The following is a 22,524-nucleotide window of genomic DNA, read 5'->3' on the forward strand; positions in this document are numbered from 1 at the left end:
CAGAGCCTTTCCTCGCTACCTCCCCACTGCCAGAGCCTTTCATGGACGTGTGTAGCTACACGCTGCCGTGTGGATGCAACTTGCTTTTCACTGCAGTGCGTAGCTAGATATACCCTCAGTGTGTGTGCATACAGTGGTGTGCAGTATAGACATACCCTTGATAGCCTTACGATTTCCACAGCTAGTTCTGAAACTCAATTCCTTGTAATCGCCCAGGACATCCAAATTCAGGAGCAGTTCTCCGTGTTACGAAGATGATGAGTACACTAAGCAGCTCTGGGGGAGATTGCTCATCCAAGGCACGGTCAAACTGTCCAGGTGCTCTAGTTCTGCACAATCCCCTACTCAAAGCTTTGCCAAAGTGTGTGGTCTGGTCCTAAGTTAATTGGGTCATGACAGCACGATATTTTAGTTCCTGTAATGGAAACAAATGAGTCTCTCTCTCTCTCTGCCAGTTCATGAGACGGAGTGTGATCAATCTGTTTTAGGGTTGTCTGTGGAACCCATCACTGTAGTATGTAAGCATCCTAGAGTATGCATGGTTCTCTCATTTCTGTTTGTCCATATACAAAGTACACTAAATAATTATTGTCTTTGTTTCAGCGGGAGAAGGCTGCAGTTCATCAGCTAGAGGAAGAATATGAAACCCTGCTGGTAAGCACAGCATTTGTTTACCTCTGACACATTTGGAATGTGTGCTCTGTCTGATTAACTGTGTACATTTGACGCTGATCTCCTAGTCAAGGACATATTAGATTCCAAAGGGGTGATAGCTGCATATTTTACACAGTCGACATGGTCATAGTCTGGCATCACTTTTCATAATATGTAAGAAGCAGTTTGAGTTAAAAACGTAGAGCCAGATCATCCTCAGCTGGTGTAAAATCAGCATAGCTCCACTGACGTCAACACAGCTGTGCTGATGTATGCCAACTGAGGATCCGACCCTTACACTAGTGAAGGGTGGAGCTCTGCCTCCTTAATGGAAGGAAACTGAGGAACTAGACTAACACTAAATTTGGACTTTATTTCATAAGTAAAGAAGTGTAAAAAGCCATGAAAATGGACAGAAGATCAGAATCAAATAGTGCCCTTGGCTGCGTGTCTCCCACTGATGCAGCTTTTCATTTATACTTCAGTAGGAACTTCGTTCAACAATGGACAACTCTTCAACCCTTGGGAACAAATGCCAGTCCTGTGCATAGCGCAAGTAACCAGATTGTGCACTGTGATGTTTTGCAGAGCCAGGACAGAAGGAATTGTCCCCCTAAGCCACAGAAAGGGCAGTGTAGTCAATCCATGGTTGCTACTGTAACTTCAGAGATGCACAGGGATTCCTGTGCCTGCCTTCCCTGGGAGGAAGAGAATAGTTGGAGAATCTGGGCATGTTTACATTGCAATTAAAAACCCGCGGCTGGCCCGGGCCAGCTGACTTGGTCTCATGGGGCTCAGGCTAAGGGGCTGTTTAATTGCACTTTAGATGTTCAAGTGCAGGTTGGAGCCTGGACTCTAGGAACCTGCGAGGTGGGAGGGTCCCAGAGCTCAGGCTGCAGCCCAAGCCTGAACGTGTACATCACAAATGAACGCCTCCTTAGCCAGGCCTGGCGAGCCCGAGTCAGCTGGCTCGGGCCAACTGCAGGTGTCTAATTGCAGCATAGACCTACCCTCTGTGCAGTCATGATCCAGCAGCTCCTGTCTGTCTCCCTGAAATCTTTTGTGCACTGGCATTCTGGGAACCCCTGTGGAGAATAACTCCACAGGGTGCAGGAGATGCAGATCCCATGCATGGGATTCCATCGTCTCGCCTCCTGCAGCAGGATTGCACTGCTCCTGCTGCAGTCACAGCCCTCCATGGTACAGATGCGTTTCTCCAAATGACACCCGTATATTTTCAAAGTGATGCCAGTGAGTGAGACTAGACTTGAACATTTAGAAATACAAGATCATATCAATAAACTAGAGCAGGTTTACAGCCTGTTATGACACAATAAGGATAAAATAGCCTCCTGTGCAGAAGCCCAGCACAAAACTTGGCCACTTTGTCAGTCCCACTTCAGCCCAATCTGCAGAGGGGTGAATTTCATCCTCACCGTTTAAGAGGCAGGTTGCATTTTAAAACACAGGATACTGACAGAGTCTGAATTCTCACTTTTGTGCTGTACCTCTTTTTCGCATCTTGTTGACTTGTGTATTAACAAAATTGAGTGCTTGAGTTCCACTTCCTCTTCTGCTGTTGGCATATGAATGTAACTCTTATTCGTGGAAATCGGACTTAGTGGGGCAGCAGCAAAACTAACCCCTTCATTTTAAGTCTTCTTTTTTTTTGTATCTTTATTGCCTCTGAGATTCACTCCCTACTATTTGCTGCAGTGGCACCTGAAGTTCATTACACTGTGATCTACAGCAGATTCATCCCTTGCTGGGCTCTGTACCAATAACAATAGCCAATTGTGTTGCTCTTTAGACCAGTGGAGCTTTCTTGAACCTCTTACTCCTTTTTGGAAGTAAATAAATGCACCGCTTGAACAACCCGAACAACTCCTCCCTGCTCCACAAATCATATGCAAATACCAAGTCATCCTGTTCTATTTATACTTGAACTGAATGTTTTTGGAGGCTGGTGACTTCTAGATCCCACTATTTAATAAATCCAGATGCTTTGTCTAAGTGTTCATTTCCAACTGTTGTCTTGCAATAATTTTTTTTGTATTAGTTTTAAAATAAGGTGCATTTTGTGATTCTGATTTTTTTTAACCTTTGATTTTATTGTTTTTTGTTGGTTTTCTTTGTAGAAATTCTCCTTTGAGAGAATGGATCAGCTGCGTCAGTTTCAGAACCTCATCCAAGCCACTAGCAGAGAGATCATGTGGATCAATGACTGCGAGGAAGAGGAGCTCCTGTATGACTGGAGTGACAGGAACACAGATATTGCCAGGAAACAGGAGGACTTTTCAGTAAGTTGGTGCCAAAAAAAACCTCCCTGTGGACTTTTCATAATAAATCCTGACGATGGGGCACTGCACCACTCAGGAGCCTGGTACTGTGTCTGATTTCCTTCACGTTCCAGGCTGCCAGTTTGTATCTGTCCCAGTCGGGTGGTTATTGTGTGGTGGCTATGTATATTGGGATTGAATGCCTTTCAAAAAGATATGCTCTAGCTCAGCTAGAAGTCATGGGCTTCATGCAGGAACCACTTGTAGATATTCTGTACACTGTGCTAAGCAGGAGGTCAGACTAGATGACCATAGTGGTTTCTTCTGGCTTTAAAATCTGTGAATCTCTGGTGCCCTTTGTGATATGGCTTGGTGACCTCAGGCCAGTTCCTTAAAGACTCATAGCCACATCTAAAACACCCACAATTTCCACTAGTACTTTTGCTGGCAGACTGTGCAAAGAGACCAAGGATCACATGGACATAGAGAAGAAACTACTGTCTCATCTCTGTTGATAGTCTTTCAGCACACAGGGACTGTTGGGAGAGGAAGCTTGCATTGTCATTGCCTGTGTCCTTCACTGTCTAGGCTTACAAATGCAGCATAGTTCTTAAGCAGCACATTCATTTAAATAAGAAACAAAAATTACGGTCCTAAGCAGTTATTTTCTAAGTCACATTACATTAGATTTTGCAAGGTGCTGCAATTTTCCCTTTGATTGCTGCACATAGACAATAAGGGTTAGGTGGTGACTTTGTTGTTCTGCAAAGGGAGCAATGCAGAGCTGTACAACCCCAAGAGTAGCACTGGAGTGTTCTTTTAACAGTTCTTTGCAGAATATATTCTATCATTTTGAATACATTACATATAATTATTTTTATACACAAGTAATCTTGGACAGTACTATCGGTCTTTAACATTTTTTGGAAACTCTTATTAAACAGGATAATGCAATGTGATTGTTAATTTGCCTTTTGAAAGGTTGATTAATGCTGTGCTTTGTATTCACAGAAACGCATGAGCCAGCTGGAGATTAAAGAAAAAGAGCTCAACAAACTTAAGCAAGAAAGTGACCAACTAGTACTGAGTCAGCACCCTGCTTCTGACAAAATTGAGGTAGGTTAGGCTGCTAACCCTGATCCTGTAATTGTTCTGTGGGTGAAATTCCCAGGGAAGTGGAAGATCTGTAAATGAAATCCAGTATTTGTATGGCAGCGCCATTGAGACCTGCTTGTTGGCAAAACTGATCATTTTCATAAATGAAAGTATTTGTGTGTTTAGAAAATTCATGTTTGGTCTTAAGGAAATATCTAGGTGTATCCTAAATTCCTTAATCTCACATGGATTGGATTTACATGAGACATTGTTAATTGTAACTAGGCATCTCATTCTTGTTGCTCTGACTGTTTGGCTGCCCATGTTTTGAAGGTAGCCACACCTCTCGTTAAGGAATCATATAATCTGACTTTAAACACTTTCTCCAACTGAAATTTAGAATGTAAATCAATAGTTAGGCCAAGAAATTTTGTTTGCACTATTTGGAATACGTTGTTTTGTTTATCTAATGTTTGAAGAGACTCCGTCGATTTGAAAATCACATTTCTTTCTGAAAATGTTATAACTACTATAGTTACAAGTAACACCTCAGAGCACAGTAACTGAAAAGTTACTGGGGAAAAAGATTTTCTCCTTTTTTTTTCAGATTTCTTACTTCATGCATTTGACAGTTTTTTGTGTAAAGTAATATTCACCATTTTTTCCTCTATATTCAGTTAGCTGGTCAATTGCTGCCTTGCTGAAAAGCCTGTTATAAATATTAGTAGTGTAGTGGAAAAACCCTGATAATCATTTTTAAAGGATTTAAAAGAAATTCAGAATATTTTATTTCAGGAGAACTCTGAGAAACTTTAACTTTAAAAAAAAAAAAAAAAAGAAAAAAGAAAAAATCAGTTTTAAAAAATTTAACGTTGACAGTATCCTTTTAAAGGAGAAAACCATGTACGTTATTCCTGCACTTCAGGCTTTATGTGGATGAAGCCAGTTTCAGTCCATGAGCACATTTGGATCTCAATCCAGCAAGCAACCACATAACTCTATTCATGCAGGTCGTCCCATGGAAGTCAGTGGAATTATTTGCACGAGTCAAGTCCCACACGGTTGCATGTATTTCAGTAGCAGGACCCTCCCTTTGTAGGTAGTTTAAAGAAAAAGAATTACGTGCTAGGCCTGAGGCGAGTGGATCAGTGCGATGAATCATGTGGGTTTTTTTTTTAAATTAATTGTTTAGGCATACATGGACACACTGCAGACTCAGTGGAGCTGGATTCTTCAGATCACCAAATGCATTGATGTTCATCTGAAGGAGAATGCAGCATACTTTCAGGTGAGCTCTGGTGTTTGCAGTAATAATCCTCTTTGTGTATCAGAAGTTGTATTCCTTTTAATGTTTACTTAAAGCCTAGTATTGTGATACTAATAACATTTTTTGAAAATGTCACGTTTCAAAAACTCAATTAAATTGCTACCACTTTTGAATAACATAAGACCATATTCTCTGGCCCTTCCTGAAGTAAAATTCTCAGTGATTTCAATGTTAGTTTTGCTCAGGTAAGAACTGCAGAATTTGGCCTGTTGATTTGACTAACAATTCCTAGAAAGTTCTGGCATTTCACCTACTTCTGTAGTTGATTAAAAGCATGAACTTTGTCACTAGGTAACTGAAACCCACAGGAAAAATGGCTATGTCTTCACTGACATGGCAGCAGGCATCAATGTAGCAGCATTGATTGAGCAGGTCTATATAGACCCGCTCACTCGATTGGTACAGCAACGGAAGTACGTCGACGGGAGATATGCAAGCTACTTTATGTAGCTTGTGTATCTCCCGTTGACCGCTGCTGCCAGTGTAGACCAGCCCTATGGCCAAATCCTCACAAATTCATGCAGTTATGTATCAAGTACCAAGTAACAGTGCATTACTGCCCTTCTCCATAATGTAAACTTGGATTCACAGGTTAAATAATGTATTCTGATTCCTTTTGTTTGTGAAAATACCATTGCTTCTTAAAGCTAGGGATGTAAAAGCCTAAACGTTTAAATGGTAATCAGCTGTTTAAACATTTTAAACAGCTGATTATTGTTTAAATGGGGGAGGGGAAGGGGAGCAGCAACTGGGCTCAGCTCAGCTCCCTGCAAGTGAGAGCTGCTCATCTCTGGCTCTGCACGCACAGATGGGGGAGGGGGCGAGCTGCAGCTAGGCAGCTCTCGGTTAGCAGTAAGAGCCAAGCCCCGCACAGCTCCTCCCTCAGGCGTTTAACCACTTAAATGTTCTATTTTTAAAACGTTTAAACAGATTCTTAATTAAATGAATTTTTACATCTCTACTTAAAGCAGTAGTTTTTGAGAGTTCTATGTAAATAAAATCACAATCCTTCTTTGTAGTTTTTTGAAGAGGCCCAATCCACTGAAAACTACCTGAAGAACCTCCAGGACTCTATCAGAAAGAAGTACATATGTGATAAGAACATGTCACTCCAAAACCTGCTGGAACAGATCAAAGAACTGGAGGTACTGTCACACCTCGCAGATTTCACTAACAAATTGTGGGCCTGCTCCAACTGAAATCAATAGCAAAATTCTCAATTTCAGCAGAAGCAGGATTGGGCCCATTTTGAGTACTAATGCATGCAATACTCTAGAGTATATAACAGAATAACACTACATTCTTGGATCTTTCTGATGATGTTTCACATGTGGGTCAGCATCGTCATTTGAATTTGTGTTTCAACACTTCATAGGCAACTTTGCTGAAAATTGTGTTATATTATATAGTATGGGTCTAGTTCATTCCTAGGTGTAAGGCATGTTAGAAAATAGAGAGCAGATGTCGGATTAATCTGCAGACACCAAAACAAATTCCCCCCCACAAAGCATAGTATGCTTAATAAAGGATCTAACACATACTTTTATACTGTAGTAGTCTCCTTGGCAAATCTTAAGACTTGAAGCTATAGTTGAGTTAATTGTTTGTTCATCAGGAGCCAGTCCTACAAGTTCTGACTTACTCCTTATTCAGAGAAAACACCCAGTGACAAGAGCTGAGTAAAGATTCAGGGGGTTATTGTTTGATTCTGATAGCAAGCATAGTGTGCTGGGCTTATTCTATTTGGTCCTATGCTTTTGCACTTCACTTTAAACAAGTAATAGATTTGGATAAATCATTACGGGTATGTACACACACACAAATTTGCTGCCGTTAGATTGATCTATCCAGATCGATTGAGCAGCAGTGAAGACCCACTCAATCGATCTGGAAGTCGATTCAATTAAACCACCTCCTCAAAAGGCGTAGTGCTGCGTTGACAAGAATGCATTTCCCGTCGGCACAGCACAGTGGAGACGGCACACTACAGAGAAGTTAGGAAGTTGACGGGAGGTACGCAAGCTACTCTGTGTAGCTTGCGTAACTCCCGTTGACTGCCGTCAAATTTCCCAGTAAGTGTGAACTAAGCCTATGGGATGCCTCAGTAGCTGGCATAGCTGTAGAAATACTTTAATTCAATATACAGCCCTTTTTAAAAAAAACTGTAGTTTTTCTTAGCAAGCCAAATCCTAGTTCCCTTGAGGTCAAAAGGAGTTTTGCTATTTGTTTCAGGGAGATCCATACGTGAGTGGTTGTGACATTCATACAGATGTGTGAAGTGAATATGGTTTATTTTTTTAAACTAAGTGTTAAAATACGATTTACCTTTCCAGAATGAACGAGAGAGAATTCTGGAATACAAGAGGCAAGTCCAGAACTTGGTGAATAAGTCCAGGAAGATTGTGCAGCTAAAGCCACGTAACCCAGACTACAGGAGTAACAAGCCCATTATCCTCAAGGCCCTGTGTGACTACAAACAAGATCTGGTAGGGTACTTGTTACAGATGGAAAACGAACGCTATAAAAAGTAGAGCTGACCAAATAATTCACAGTGAATCCTTGATCAAACACATGTAGCCCATTCATCCTCTCTTGGTCAAGATTTGAAAGTATGAATTGATTAGAATCTTTCTGAATAGTTTACTCAGATGTTCATAATGGTACTGGGTTGCTTACTTGTTATGGGGCACAGAGATTGCATGGTATTGTTTCTGTCTCCTGATGGGGTGAATTCACAATTTATTTTGGAGCAGATATTTACACGTGCAAACGTGTAAAGTTCCTCTGTAGATCAGAGGGCCAGGGCAAGGTTCTCCGCACCACTCAAATGTTGGACAGAAGCGTATGGGGAACTGCAGGTGGAGCAGCCATTGAGAGGTGCCTGAACAGCTTGGCATGCTGCGAAAAGGGTTTCCACACCAGCCCTATGGCCTGGCTGGTGAGGCAGGATGTGCTGGAGAGGCCCTGGACCTCTGTTCATGGATAGCACAGTGCCTGAGTAATAGAGCTGTACACTGGGGAGTTTCTTCAGGGCAAAGAGAGGGAGGAATCTTTCCTTCCTGACTGTGGGAAGTCACAGAGATGCATCATGGCCATGAATGCAGCCTCATGCCTGCAGGGGCTTCTGGTAGACATGGCTGGTGGATCTAGGTAATTATGGCACACATGCATGGTGCCTTTGGGAAATGCCAGCGAAGCACTGGGCCTCTGTATGCCCCTAGTCCACCAAAGGAAGTGGGTTAAAGCCACAGACCACCTCGTGGTTAACAGTCTGTGTATCTGGCCTAGAAAACAATATTTTGCGTAAGCTTAAGAAGCAGATATTAAAAGTAATTCTCCTGCTTTACTTACAGAAAACAGTGCGCAAAGGAGATGAATGCATACTGAAGGACAACACTGAACGCAGCAAATGGCTTGTAACTGGCCCAGGAGGAGTGGATATGCTGGTGCCATCTGTCAGTCTTATTATTCCTCCTCCTAACCCATTAGCTGTGGATCTTGCTACTAAGTGAGTTACTGACAAGATTCTCAATATTTTGCCTAGGTTTGAGAACAGATTGAAGAGTCTGTTTAAAAAGCCCTGCTTTATAATTTGGGCCTGATCAGGCACACGAGTAAAGGATCAGGCCCCTTATTTGTAGAAATTCACTCCATGGATGAAACTTGATGCATACTGAGAACATTTTGAAATCAAATTGAAAAAGAAATTTGTCTGTCTGCATCCCTGTTCCCTAACCATCTCAGTTGCCTTGGCGCCATTGGCAATTGACACAGATTGGAGTGGACTTCAGGCTGCTCTAACGTGTGCCAGGGATTGGTCTGGTGTGAAGCTGCTGTAGGATTGGGAACTTCTTTTCTGACAGCCACACTCAGTACTCCTGGATTGCAACTATGGATCTGGCCTGGAGAGTCTGACTCATTTTCAGCCAAAACTTTTTTTTGTAGTTTTTGCTGGTTTGTGTCACACTTTTAACATCACTTTAATGTGGCCTGCAAGGGAAGGGAAAAAATGGATTGTGCCCCTGTTTTGCTTCTTGATCATGTGTAAAAACCTTCTTCCTTTTCACCAGTAGCTTCACATGTCCTCATGCTTAAAATACTTTGTAGAACTTGGAATATTATCTGTAAATTAATTTTGTATTGTATTTTCTGATTTAAAAATAAGCAAAAGCTAATTGACAAGGATAATTTCTAGTAACAGGCCAGTGTCAGCACACAGCTAGACAGGCTGGCTGGGGTTTCTCAAGGTAATGTTTCTGTGATGGTAAGAGGCATAAAAGTTTTAATTGATTTGTGAAATCTCTTTTCCCACCTCAGGATTGAACAGTACTATGAAGCTATTCTGGCACTGTGGAACCAGCTATACATCAACATGAAAAGCCTGGTGTCCTGGCACTATTGCATGATTGACATTGAGAAAATCAGGGCTATGACGATCGCTAAGGTGGGTATTCAGTTGGCCTTCACTATGAGAGACCAGTGATGTTTAGCCTTTTCATACAGCTGTGCCAATTGACTAGCCTGCTGCTATACCAAGTGGTGCTCACTATGTCCCATTCAGCTGTCTCTCAAACACACACTAAAATGTGGGCCGCTCCAGTCTGCTCAGTATTGTGATTCAGAGCAGCCTAAACTCTATCTCAGGTTACAGCGTGCACATTCGAATGATAGGAGGGCAGTGGGAAGGAACTGGGGTCCAGAACAAAGATTCATCATTGAGGTGGACTAAAGCTCAGAGAATCGGTCACTGAAAGCCTGAAGTACTAGTATTGCCACTGACCATGCATACTGGCACTAGAACCACTGCGTTAGAGACTTTAGTCCTTTGTTACGCAAGGGGTGTGTGTGTGTGTGTGTGTGTGTGTATACACTTCATATATTGTTGCATAGCACAGCTGGGCTAATATATTTCCTGGTGATTAACTTATTATTAGCCTTCTCCAGTTCCATTTTTAACAATTTCTTCATCTTTGTTTTAGCTGAAAACAATGCGCAAAGAAGATTATCAGAAAATTGTAACCGATCTGGAGATCCATTACCAAGAATTCCTTAGGAACAGTCAAGGCTCAGAGATGTTTGGTGATGATGACAAACGGAAAATCCAGACTCAGTTCACTGATGCTCAGAAGCACTATCAAACCTTGGTTATACAACTGCCAAATCAACAGCGGCAGCAAGCTCCAGGTTTGTTATCTGTTGGTTTTTTTTGTTTTTTTAAGTGATTGCATGTATTAATTTTTTTATGAAAATGTTTATTATGTTTAAGCTCTCTCTTCTGCTAGACATGATCCAATGTCATTTAAAATCAGTAAAAAGACTCCTCTTGACTTCACTGGAAATTGCATTGGGCCCCTACAGACACAGGAGTAATTAAGAAAATCCCTTTAAGATACATGCCTAAGAACCTAAATTGTTTTTCCCAAGAAAACAAAGCTGGATCTGCAATAGTTTGCACAGAGAGGAGTAAATTGTGTTCTCACTTACACAGGTGTGAATTTGAATTAATCCCAGCAAAGTCAGGGGAGATGCTGTGGGTTTACACCAGTGCAAATGAGAGCAGAAATTAGCTCACATTGTGTATTTTCAGTGATCAGGAAGTAAAACTTCATTCTTGCATTTTTGAAAATAGGCTTTTCTTTGTGACAGCTGAATTTTTCTTTGTTCTATTACAGTTGCATAAGAACAGATGAAGGTCTGTGATCTTGATTCCAAAAGCCAAAAGAACTGTTAGGTCAAATTGTCATTGCCTTGACTTTCCATGTTGAGAAGGTTAGCTGTTTCACAGGTTTCATATACCAATGGTTATCTCCTAATGTGTTTTGCAGTGGAAACAACCGAAGTCACTACATTGGGTTCATCAAAACAAGTTATAATTAATGAAAGAAACAGGGATCTTGAGAAGCAGGAGGCCTGGCTGCTGACAGAACTCCAGAAACTTCGTCGTCAAATAGAAATCTGCGAGATGCGTATGGTGCAACGAACCCCTCTCAGAGTGGATCAGGGAGCCTCCCACAATTTTTCAGTCAAAATTAATGAATTAGAGGTAAATGTAGGTGGTTTTTCCCTGAGCCTTTCGATCCCAATGTTGACTTTCCAGCAGACTACGTTGGATTGCATTCCAGATCAACTGGGAAATAGCTAAATCCTGTTCTTTTTTCTGGATGTTTTTGAGTGTAATTGAGAGAAGACATTTTTCAAGTGGGAACTAACTATCGTTTTATGGATTGAATTGTCATTCTTCCCTTGGGGGATTAAACAGAAAGACAACAATCTGATTTTAGAAACAAACTTTAGTGAACTAGATTCAGGCCCTTAGTGCTTTTGGCGTGGACATGGGTTCACATTTTGCACACAAGCAACAGCAATATTTACATCTTTCTGCACAGATAATCCCTGCCTTTGGCGGGTATAATTTGTGTGAAGTGCAGACTGGATGCACCATGTTTATAGGCTCTGGCCTTGAATTTTCCTTCCATTGCTTTGGCTGCAGCAGACCTTTGGACTATGAACTCGGAAGGGGGGGAATGGAGTCAGAAAAGTAACACCTCGCAGTTCCCCTCCTCACCATGATTTTTTTGAGCAAGTTCCTGTGCATAGTCTGAATTGGGCCGATTTGTATTTTGATTAAAAATATGACCAGCTTCAGTTAATTGTATTAGATTGTACTTCAGTGTCCCCTTCATGCAAGATACCTCAGTGGCTCAAACAGAAATAAGAAAAGAAGATGGCTTTATTTTTCTGAACTGACTCATTTTTCAAGGGTGAAATCCCCTAGGGGCATTGAGGCTGCAAAGGTCTCCAGAAAAGCAGGACCATGGCAGTTCTGCTGTGTTGGATGGGCAGCTCCGAAGCAGGCACTCTTTGTTGATGGTCCCTGTGGAGCTGAACTCCTTGTAGCCCAGCATGGAGGAGGAGGGGTTTAGGGGAGGAGTGGCCATTGGTTCTGCAATTTGGTGCCTGTGCATAAAAGTGAATAGAGTTGTGTCTAGAGGTAATGGTTGAATATTATTAATAGAGGTATTTGGAAGAAAAAATGAGGATACTGTTTTAGCCCTCATTGAAATCCATTAGATCAAGTGAAATATTTTTGGAAGGAAGATTAGTGGCATATACAATGTAGAATGTTCATCTAGCCACGAGAAATGTGACTGCATAAAACAGACATTGTTCTCTTTCATCAGGGTATACAGAATGATTCACAAACCATGGCTGACACCCTCAACAAGCATAAGGACTTGCTGGCCAACTTCAGAGGCTCTGAAAAGTATGTCTATTTGCAGCTGGAGATGAATACCTTATTTCAGAAACTGGAAAATATTAACGGTGTCTCTGCTGGCTACTTAGACAGGTAAGAAAATAAAACGTATGATGACAAATCATGCGTTTTCAACGTTTTCCTTTCTTTTAACTAGTCCTGTAAGTCCAGTAGGCTTCCTTTAGTCCAGAAATCTGCTTGTATCAATAGAAAGAGATTATTTTATGTAGGGCCTTTCATATGAATATGTAACCAAACACTTCCTAGAATTCTAGGCCTTGATCCTGCATAGTGGCCCATGTGGGTTGGCCCATACACCTATGGACCTATGGACTTCCATCTCTGTTTTGAAAAGGTCTGAGAACCACTAGTGTAGCAGGGTTTTTCTTTTATTTCACAGGTCCTCCTTTTGACTAATACGATATAGTGGGGTTAGTGTGTGAGTGTTGGTGGCCTGTGATATGCAGAAGTTCAGACTAGATGATCCAGTGGGTCCTTCTGGCCTTAAAACTCAATTACTCTAAAACCAAATAGCATAATTTTCCCACTTAAGTTACAATGGATGTATTCTGAGTCACATTATGTATTGCAGTTTGAATGCACTGAGATCACTGCTCCAGGTTATTCTGCAAACAGAAGATGTGATCAAAGTTTTTGAAGTCAGACTCACTGAAGAGGAAACAGTTTCTTTGGACCTTGATAAAGTAGAGGCTTACCGAGCCTGTCTTAAGGTGAGCGGTTAAATGCCAGCTGACGGGCTGTATTTCCTGAAATTTCAAAGCCGCTGCAGGGGGAGCTCCTCAGCTGGAGTAAATCGGCATAGCTCTATTGACTTCAGAGGAACGATGCTGATTTACACCAGTTGAGGATCTGGCCCAGTAGTGTTTAGAAAGAGTCACAGGGGGATACTTTCACTTTCCTGACATCTCCGATGTGACAGGTTAAAAATCATAGTGCTGTGTTAGCCAGTGGCCTGGTCCTTCAACGCAGCTTACCTCAAATCTGCCACGGAGAGTTGTGCACATGCCACAACTGTAGGGTTGGACCCTGCATGAATAGGTATCGTCCACTTTGGCAGACAATAGAGTTTGATTAAATGCTTTTGCAGCTAGAGAGTATGAATATTTATGGGTCCAGCTGTAACTGTTGGGACATTTTTCACACTGTGAAATTTATATTTTAGATTCCTGGTGACTTTCAGGAATAAACCCTTTGAGGGGGGAATAAAAACCTCAGTGGCTCACCGAGTAACAGGGCTAGGGTTTCCCAGATTCACTCCCCAAACTCCTCTTCTTAATCAGTCTTCTTACTGAAGGCATCTGAAGAGTGCATGATCATCCAGAGGGTCTGAGCTACCCTAGCGAGGCATGATTGTGCAAGCTAGGGCTGGAGCGGCAGCCTTTATTATGAATTTATTTTGATTTTTGATATCTTTTTGTTGATTTAAGTTATTCTCAGTGGACCAGGTCCTTAGATGGAGCAACTGCTTTGTGCTTCACTGTGGGTAGATTCTGTGTATAGAGCCAGTTTACCTGGCATTGGGATGATCACCCCAGATTAAGGGGATCTTCTAGTGGAGTATAGGTTCCTGTGCTATTCCTCCATCTTACTGCTGGGATAGCAGGAAAAAGGGGCTGTGGTCAGAGCAGAGGGGGGATAGCTGAAGTACCCTTACACCTCACTAATTTGCAGCTGCATTTTCAGCCCCGTAGGGCCATTTGCAGCTGTTGTACTTTAGAGCAGCTCCAAGGAGACTACCCTTGAATAGAGCAACCCTAGGAATGTGGGGAAAGCAAAGGGGGGGGGGGGCTTTAGTTGCACAATATGCAGTTTGGTGAGACCCTGCATTTATTGTTATAGATTATTTTTTGATGTGTGATCTTCTGTGAGTTTTTTTTGTTTTGTTTTGTTTTAAGTCTACTATAAAGCTAAAGAAAAAAGACTCAGAAATGTTAAAATACAATTAAATTAAAAGTTTAATACCCTGATCCTGCAGCTGTTCCATGGACAGAAAAAATCATCTAATTCATTCATGTGTAGAGTAACTGGAGAAGCAGGCCAGCCGCTTCACATTTAAGACACACCCTGTACCATTTAAAAGAGCTGAGATGGTACCTACAGCAAATGAGTTGAATTCAACAAAGCACTTAAGTACCCTCTTAATTTTAAGCATGTGCTTAAGTCTACCCTACTTTTAAGCACATTCTTAAATCCTGTTGAGATCAAAATGCTTCAGTGCTTTGCTGAATAACAGCCTAAATGCTTAAGCCAGCCCTTACAACACACTATACATACTGTAAAAGGTCAAGACTGACAACCTGGTGGGGAACTAAATGTGTTTCATTGTTTTTTCTCACCCCCAGAAAATGAAAGCGGACCTAAACCTGAAAAAGTCATTGCTGAATACCCTGGAATCTGAGCTGCAGAAAACAATGCAAATCCACTCACAGTCATGTCAGGCTTATGTCCTCTATGATTTGGACCTTGGGAAGTACACTGACAAAGTCAACCAGCTGACAGACCGTTGGCAAAGGGTAGAGAAACAGATAGACCACAGGTTTGTCTGCATTTCCTAGTGCCCCCCTCCCCCCATTCTTGATATTATAATAATCATGATGTTGTAGCTAGAAGGAAAACACTATGCTGATGTAACCAGCATTCTGGGAATTTGGGTGGTTTTTGAGTAGAGCTTGGTTTTATGGCAGTGGGAGAAAGACTAAAAATATTTGTCAAAAAGTTGCATAAGCGCATTTTAAAGGGGATTGTTGGGTAGGACAGATCCAGAATGTAGAGTTTTGTTGGGGGAAGGGAAAAGTTTATATAAACTAATATTGGAATAGAAATGTTTTTATGATATTTTTTTAATAAATGTCACTGAAAATAGTTTATTTGGATTTAAAACATTCCCCTACAATGTTTTGCCAACTGAACACTGCAGCACTGTGCCAGTGCATGAAAATGACACTAACTAGAAAAAATGAAACTGATTAATCTGTATTCATTGTTTAGGTTGAATAAATTGCAAAATATTAAACAGCATAAAGAGTAAAAAGGAAATTAGATTTTTAAAATAATTCACTTTTAATAAACTGCAGCCAAATCCTGAAGTGTTCACTTCAGGCCAAATTCTGTACTCAATTAAATAAATACAACAGATTCTGCTTATGCTGATGTAAATCAAGGATAACTGCATTAGTGGTCCTGATTCTTGCCATACTTAAGGTCTGATCAAACTGTCACTTTACCATTCCCCCTCCCCTCCCCGCCCAAAGTTAATAGGAGTCTGTCCAGTGACTTTGGTGGGAGTTAGATCAGGCACTTATATAGTATTCTCACACAAGAGTTAGGCAGCAAAATCCATATGGGGCAACTAAATAAGTGGTCTGGTTTTTAGAGGTGCTGAGAACTCATCATTTGCAGTGACATCTGAAAATAAGAGCAGTTATTTAGGGATCCACGTATGGGTTTAGATGTTAATTTCAGCATACAGATTTGAAAATTTTGACCTTCAATCTTCTTTCAGCAACTGCTGTTGTTTTACCTCTTGTAATAATGAGCACAAAGATATGGGATTGCTTAAGTATTAGAAAAATTGTGAAAAATTAGACTGTACTTTTCACATTGATGGTTTTTCTCTGGTTTTTCCAGGTCATGGGATCTAGAGAAACAGGTCAAACAGCTGAAAACTTACAGTGATCTATACCAGGCTCTGAACAAATGGATCTGTGATGCTAAGCGCAGGCAAGATGCTATTGAATCTGTGAAATTAGGAGATTGCAACACCATCTTGAGATATTCACATGAGCAGAAGGTACGTGCCCCTTACTGCAGTGGGTTCATAAAATGTATGACTTGTGAGAGAATATTTGTGCATTACTGTTGACTTCATAGTAATGGCTTGTTTTGAATTGGAAAACATTTGAGTTTAAAACACACAGGCAAAAGGATGCCTCAGGTTTTGTATGGCATCAGCTGAAAAGTTGATTCAATATAGCCATCTGAGAAATGTAGTAACAATCCTGAGATACTCCTCCTAAGTGACTTATTATGATTGTGACATGTTGTTATCCCTAAACATGGAAAACAAACTCTTCTTTCTTGCCACTTCCCTCTTTGGATAGGTGACTTTTATAGCTTCCTTCCAAAACTCATGATTGTATACCTGGCTGTCATGCAAATTGGTGTCTCTGATCTATTGCTATCCAGTCCGTGTACCAAGTCTTTGGCCTCCCTCTTGGTTGTCTTCCATCTGTGATCATTGCAAGGGCCACCCTACCACTATAGCTCTTAGGTCCCAACATGGAAATCAGATTGACCTGTGTATTTTCTGGGCATTATTCATAAGTATGACATAATTAGGGCTGTTACTTCTATGGTAACTGTCATCCTATAAATAAGATAACTGACAATCAAAAAGGTCCCACTGCAGGACATTAGAACATATAGATTGACCATGAAATCCATTCTGGAAGTATTGTATTCCCGCTCTTAAAATACAGAGACCGCTACAACCTAAGTCCTAGTTGGCTGGTTGAGTGGTTAGAAATGCTAGGTATTTCTATGCCAACTCATCCCTGCTTGAAGTAGAGTATAATTTTGCTCTCACAAAATTTTCAGCCTATTTTTCAGGGGAAAAAAAAAACAACAGAAAAAGCCCGGAGTCCAGGGTGCCTCATAGAGTACAGGGTCAGGAATGATTTTGTTCTTAAAGCATTAAACTGGGACTCAGAAAGGTTAGGTTCAATTTCTGTTTCTGCCACTGACTTTCTGTCTAACTTTGATCAAGTCACCTAAGGTCAGACTGCGAAGCTCTTCCTCATACTGGTGAGCAGTTACTGTCACAAGTAGTCCTGTTGAAGTCAACAGTACTACTCATTTGAGTAGCTGCTCACCATTTGCCTGTAGGGTTTCACAGTTTGGCCCCCAATCTATCCGTGCCTCAGTTCTGTATAAAAGGAGGGAGAAAGGCAGTATTATTATCCCTATTATTGTGCAACAGCACAGCCAGCAATTGGGCACTGACCCTCTGACTCTCACCCATCTACTGACACCGCCTTACACAGCACCTTTGAATTTAGTCCAAAGGAGTCTAATAGATGCAGGTTACATGATGAGGTACAAGGGGAAAAGAAAGTAAAAGGAGGGTTTTTAATGGATGTAAACTGAAGTCGGGCACTCCCCAAATCCTGAGATCCTTGCTCTGTTACTCAGTCCTTAGGCAAGTTTCAACTGATACCAATGAGTTAGCCTGTATCAGGACTGAGGAACAGAGTAAAGATTTTAGGCTTAATCCCTTTATGATTACATCATATTATATCGCAGTCACCCTTTCAAGAAAGTGACAGGCACTCCTCAACAAGGGAGAATTCTCCTTGTTCTCCTCAACAAAGGAGAATTTTGGCCAGTGGAAATGCAGTACCTTTTTATATATTTTGTTGTTTCCTTGACAGAACTTGCATAATGAAATAACAGGAAAACGAGACAAAGTGGAGGAGGTTCTCAAGCAAGCCGATCTGTGCGCAGCTGCAATTAAGGTACACTTATTCCAGCACTTCAAGGAATGGCTTTTCATTATATGGACCCCATCCTGCAGTTTTCACTTAGCTGTACTCAGCTGAAACTCCCACACTCACTCCTTTCATAGAATCATAGAATATTAGAGTTGGAAGGGACCTCAGGAGGTCATCTAGTCCAACCCCCTGCTCAAAGCAGGACTAACCTCAGCTATATCATCCCAGCCAGGGCTTTGTCAAGCCTCAGCTTAAAAACCTCTAAGGATGGAGATTCCACCACCTCCCTAGGTAACCCATTCCAGTGCTTCACCACCCTCCTAGTGAAAAACTTTTTCCTAATGTCCAACCTACACCTCCCGCCCTGCAACTTGAGACCGTTGCTCCTTGTTCTGTCATCTGCCACCACCGAGAACAGCCTAGCCCCATCCTCCCTGGAACCCCCTTTCAGGTAGTTAAAGGCCGCTATCAAATCCCCCTCATTCTTCTCTTTTGCAGACTAAACAAGCCCAGTTCCCTCAGCCTCTCCTCATAAGTCCTGTGCTCCAGCCCCCTAATCATTTTTGTTGCCCTCCGCTGGACTCTCTCCAACTTGTCTACATCCTTTTTGTAGTGGGGGGCCCAAAACTGGACACAATATTCTAAATGCGACCTCACCAATGCCGAATAGAGGGGAATAATCACTTCCCGTGACCTGCTGGCAATGCCCCTCCTAATGCAGCCCAATATGCCATTAGCCTTCTTGACAACCAGGGCACACTGCTGACTCATATCCAGCTTTTTATCCACTGTTACCCTCAGGTCCTTTTCTGCAGAGCTGCTGGCCAGCTCATCAGTCCCCAGTCTATAGCTGTGCATGGGATTCTTCCTTCCTAAGTGGAGGACTCTGCATTTGTCCTTGTTGAACCCCATCAGATTTCTTTTGGCCCAATCCTCCAGTTTGTTTAGGTCACTCTGTATCCTATCCCTACCTTGCAGGGTATCTACCACTCCCCCCAGCTAGTGTCGTCCGCAAACTTGCTGAGGGTGCAATCTACCCCATCCTCCAGATCATTAATAAAGATGTTGAACAAAACTGGCCCCAGGACCGACCCCTGGGGAACTCCGCTTGTGACCGGTTGCCAGCTAGACATGGAGCCATTGATCACTACTCGTTGAGCCCTATGCTCTAGCCAGTTCTCTATCCATTTTATAGTCCATTCATCCAACCCATACTTCTTTAACTTGCTGATAAGAATACTGTGAGAGACCGTATCAAAAGCTTTGCTAAAGTCAAGGTATATCACATCCACCGCCAAACTGTATGTGCAGGAATTGCAAATGTAAAGTACTGGGGGATGCAGAACTTAATTAAAGCAATTTGTGTCTTTGGTTACTTGCAGATTTAGGGCCATAGCTTCCTTTGATCCTGGTGTGCAGCTCCCGCTGACATCCGTTGGATTTCTGAAGGAGGATTAAAGGCACCATGTAGCCAGACCAACTTTTCCACTTCACACATTAAAAGAGTGGAAGTGGATGAGAAATTAGGGGTTCCTGGGTTGCTTTGGGCAGCAATGGCAGTGTAGATCTGGGAGGAGTAGAATACAGTAGCCACAGAGGTCAGGAAGATCTATAGGGGACAATTATGGTGTTCTTTGGTAATCTTTCTATGTGACTTGCCCTTGTCTCCGTGTTTCTCCCAGCCCCATCTCATGACACAGAGGAAGATGTCACAGAACAATTGTGTCCATGACTCCTTCCACCTCACCTTAACTAACTGTGCCACTTTAGAGAGCCACATACCTTCCCCCTCCCCAACCCCCCCCCACACACACACTCCCTCCCCTGAGTCTCCTCTGCAATATTCTGAGTGATCAGATTCCCCCACACTACATAAACATCCGAGCATATGGCCTCTTAAAGCAATAAATACTTGTGTACAGTTCTAAAAATCTGGACCAGATAAAATGTTAAAATTTAAAAAAATGTTTAACGTGTTGTATTCTGGTCCTGTCCTTTTACAGGATTATGAATTACTGGCTGCTTCCTACAGTTCAGGATTGGAAACTTTGCTCAACATACCTATCAAGAGGATTATAATTCAGTCACCTGCAGGGTTGATTCTTCAAGAGGTACATTGCTTTTCCCCCCCATGATATTTGTGAATTGTATTTATTCACACAAGATGTTTTGGCTGAAATCATCCTGCTAGGTATATGTTACTGAATCCTAATCGCTAGCACTACTGTTGTCTAGGGTCTATAAGCATTTCTGTTAAGCCATTCTAGATTCTTAAGCGACAATCCTTCCCATCATGCCACGCCTGACTTGCCAGACTTTTTGTGCAGGAGAGTTCCAGGGGGGCTGAGTGGATGGATCCTCTCGTGGAGCAGCAACAGAGCTGCTTACACACATCTATGCATTGCTGATGGATCCACATTGTCATGGGTCCAACATCCCAATTGTTCCCTCTGGAATTACCTAATCTCTTTTCACATCCTTGTGCAGTGAGCTCCCAAGACAGTGGAACTGCACCGATTTCATTGTGGCCGAATCCCCTTTTGGATGCAGATGAAGGAGTTATAGGGAGGCAGAAAATATGAGAGAAAAGTGCTGTGCCTTCATTACTGCTTCACTGTAAGAAGTGCTACATTTCCATTAAATGTGCACATCTTATTTTATTCCTCAAAAAAAGTTAGATGCCGCCAAGATATTCTATTTGTAATCTTTAACTTCAGCATGTAACCACTGAACATATAATGTGGATACAAAGCATTTTTGAATCTGTTGCCTTTCAAAATAAAATTATAAATGTGAAAGCTTGCTCTCTTATCCTAGGAGCAGAGCTGAGATCAGTGGCTGAAATATAGAAGTATTGTTTCATTCAATCTCCGTAATCAGCCCTGCCCTAAAAAGCTCTTAGGGCAGGGCAGGGCTATTTTCTTCATTTTGCAGGTGGGGAACTGAGGCACAAAGAGATTAAGGGTAAAATTTTCAGAAGTGCTTAAGTCACTTTTGAAAATGGAACTTAGGTTCATTAGTCACTTAGTTGCTTTTGAAACTTTTACCTGAAGGACCTTGCCCCAGTCACACAGGAAATATGTGGCGGCGTGGGGGACTGAACCCAGGATTTCACATCACCTCTGCAGTGGAGCAAATGAATCTTGAAAAAGGAGGCATAGTCTTGTCAGAAAGGGGCATTTTCACTCCCCAAAGTCTCCTAGGGTTATATGTAGGGAGTTGTTTGAAGTCACAGAATTAGCTCCACTCTCTCTAAATTGATGTTTCTTGGAATACATTTAAACCCTTTAAAAAATCCTGATCTGGTCTTATGGTTTCTTTTTATTTTCCAGGCTGCAGAAATTCAGTCTCGCTACATAGAGCTTCTTACAAGATCAGGGGATTATTACAAATTCTTAAGTGAAATATTAAAGAGCATGGAGGATTTGAAGGTAACCTGCTTGTTTTATTTCCTGTAATTCCCATTCTTACCACAGTATCTAACAGCAAGATATCACTGGTCAAAAGCTTTTTCCCTTAGTGAAATGCAAAACAAAGCATTGGAAAGGAAAAAACACCCTGGATTGTATCAACAGCAAGCTAATTAATCTTCAACACTCTTCTGAAGTAGGCAGATATTCTCCTCGTTTTACAGATGGGGGTAGTGACTTGCAGGGTCAATTTTGAGGTGATGTGGAAGGTGGTGTGTATTAGACTTCCTTACACACAAGGTGGGAATGTCAAAAGTACCCAGCATTGGCCTAGCAGGTCAAGCCTGACTATCTCTGCAAACCTTGCACCCACTCAGTGGGCCTGACTCTCATCTGATGCCATTTTTGCCATGTTTGATTCCATTTGTTTCTGTGGCGTTACCACCGAGGTGATTTGTCATGGTGAGACCAGAATCAGGCCCATTTCAGAGGTCGTGTCTGAAGGATGTAAGGTACATGTAGGAAAGTGATTGATTGCAAATCTATTGAGCTTATTGAAGGACACACTTGTGCATTTTGGGTATACCATCTCTGGAGGAATTTCCTGGAGGACACGGGGAATGTGCCCATTTCTATGCCCCTTTAATGGCGTTTAGTCTACTCACTCTGCTATACTAATCCTGTCCTACAGGCCAGTGCAGAAAGCAGGGATCCCACCTCCACCCTACCTCTTTTGGGGCACTGTGCACCGACAGGAGAGGGGTATGAATAAGATTAATTGTGAGTAAATTCTGGGCAGAGAGGAATTTAAAAATGTTTGAAGCGAAGATATTTCATTCTTTTCCAACAGCACATAGCATTGGGAGCTTTGATCTTGCCTGAACAAAAAGCCAAATTGTGCCACCCATACTCACATCAGGTAGAATCTTACTCTGGAAGTCATCCCATTGATTTAAACTCAGTGTGAATATGGGTATCCGAATATGGCCTGATG

General features: G+C 41.8%; 1 protein-coding gene across 2 annotated transcripts in view; it reads left to right on the forward strand.

Annotated features, from left to right (window-relative positions):
* DSP (desmoplakin) overlaps positions 1-22,524 on the forward strand; it is a 49,741-nt gene that overhangs the window by 19,051 nt on the left and 8,166 nt on the right. For both annotated transcript variants that reach the window (XM_067568331.1, XM_067568332.1), the window contains exons 6-22: positions 604-654; positions 2,793-2,954; positions 3,945-4,049; positions 5,221-5,316; positions 6,375-6,500; positions 7,689-7,841; positions 8,709-8,863; positions 9,673-9,799; positions 10,335-10,539; positions 11,181-11,398; positions 12,537-12,703; positions 13,203-13,341; positions 14,974-15,167; positions 16,259-16,421; positions 18,061-18,144; positions 20,124-20,231; positions 21,453-21,551. In XM_067568331.1, coding sequence (XP_067424432.1) covers positions 604-654; positions 2,793-2,954; positions 3,945-4,049; positions 5,221-5,316; positions 6,375-6,500; positions 7,689-7,841; positions 8,709-8,863; positions 9,673-9,799; positions 10,335-10,539; positions 11,181-11,398; positions 12,537-12,703; positions 13,203-13,341; positions 14,974-15,167; positions 16,259-16,421; positions 18,061-18,144; positions 20,124-20,231; positions 21,453-21,551 — 2,352 coding nt within the window. The remainder of the gene's footprint in view (positions 1-603; positions 655-2,792; positions 2,955-3,944; positions 4,050-5,220; positions 5,317-6,374; positions 6,501-7,688; positions 7,842-8,708; positions 8,864-9,672; positions 9,800-10,334; positions 10,540-11,180; positions 11,399-12,536; positions 12,704-13,202; positions 13,342-14,973; positions 15,168-16,258; positions 16,422-18,060; positions 18,145-20,123; positions 20,232-21,452; positions 21,552-22,524) is intronic.

Source organism: Emydura macquarii, unplaced genomic scaffold, assembly GCF_026122565.2.
Source record: "Emydura macquarii macquarii isolate MOO-44397 ecotype Brisbane River unplaced genomic scaffold, CSIRO-AGI_Emac_v2 contig_2890, whole genome shotgun sequence".
NCBI classification, from domain to species: Eukaryota; Metazoa; Chordata; order Testudines; family Chelidae; genus Emydura; species Emydura macquarii.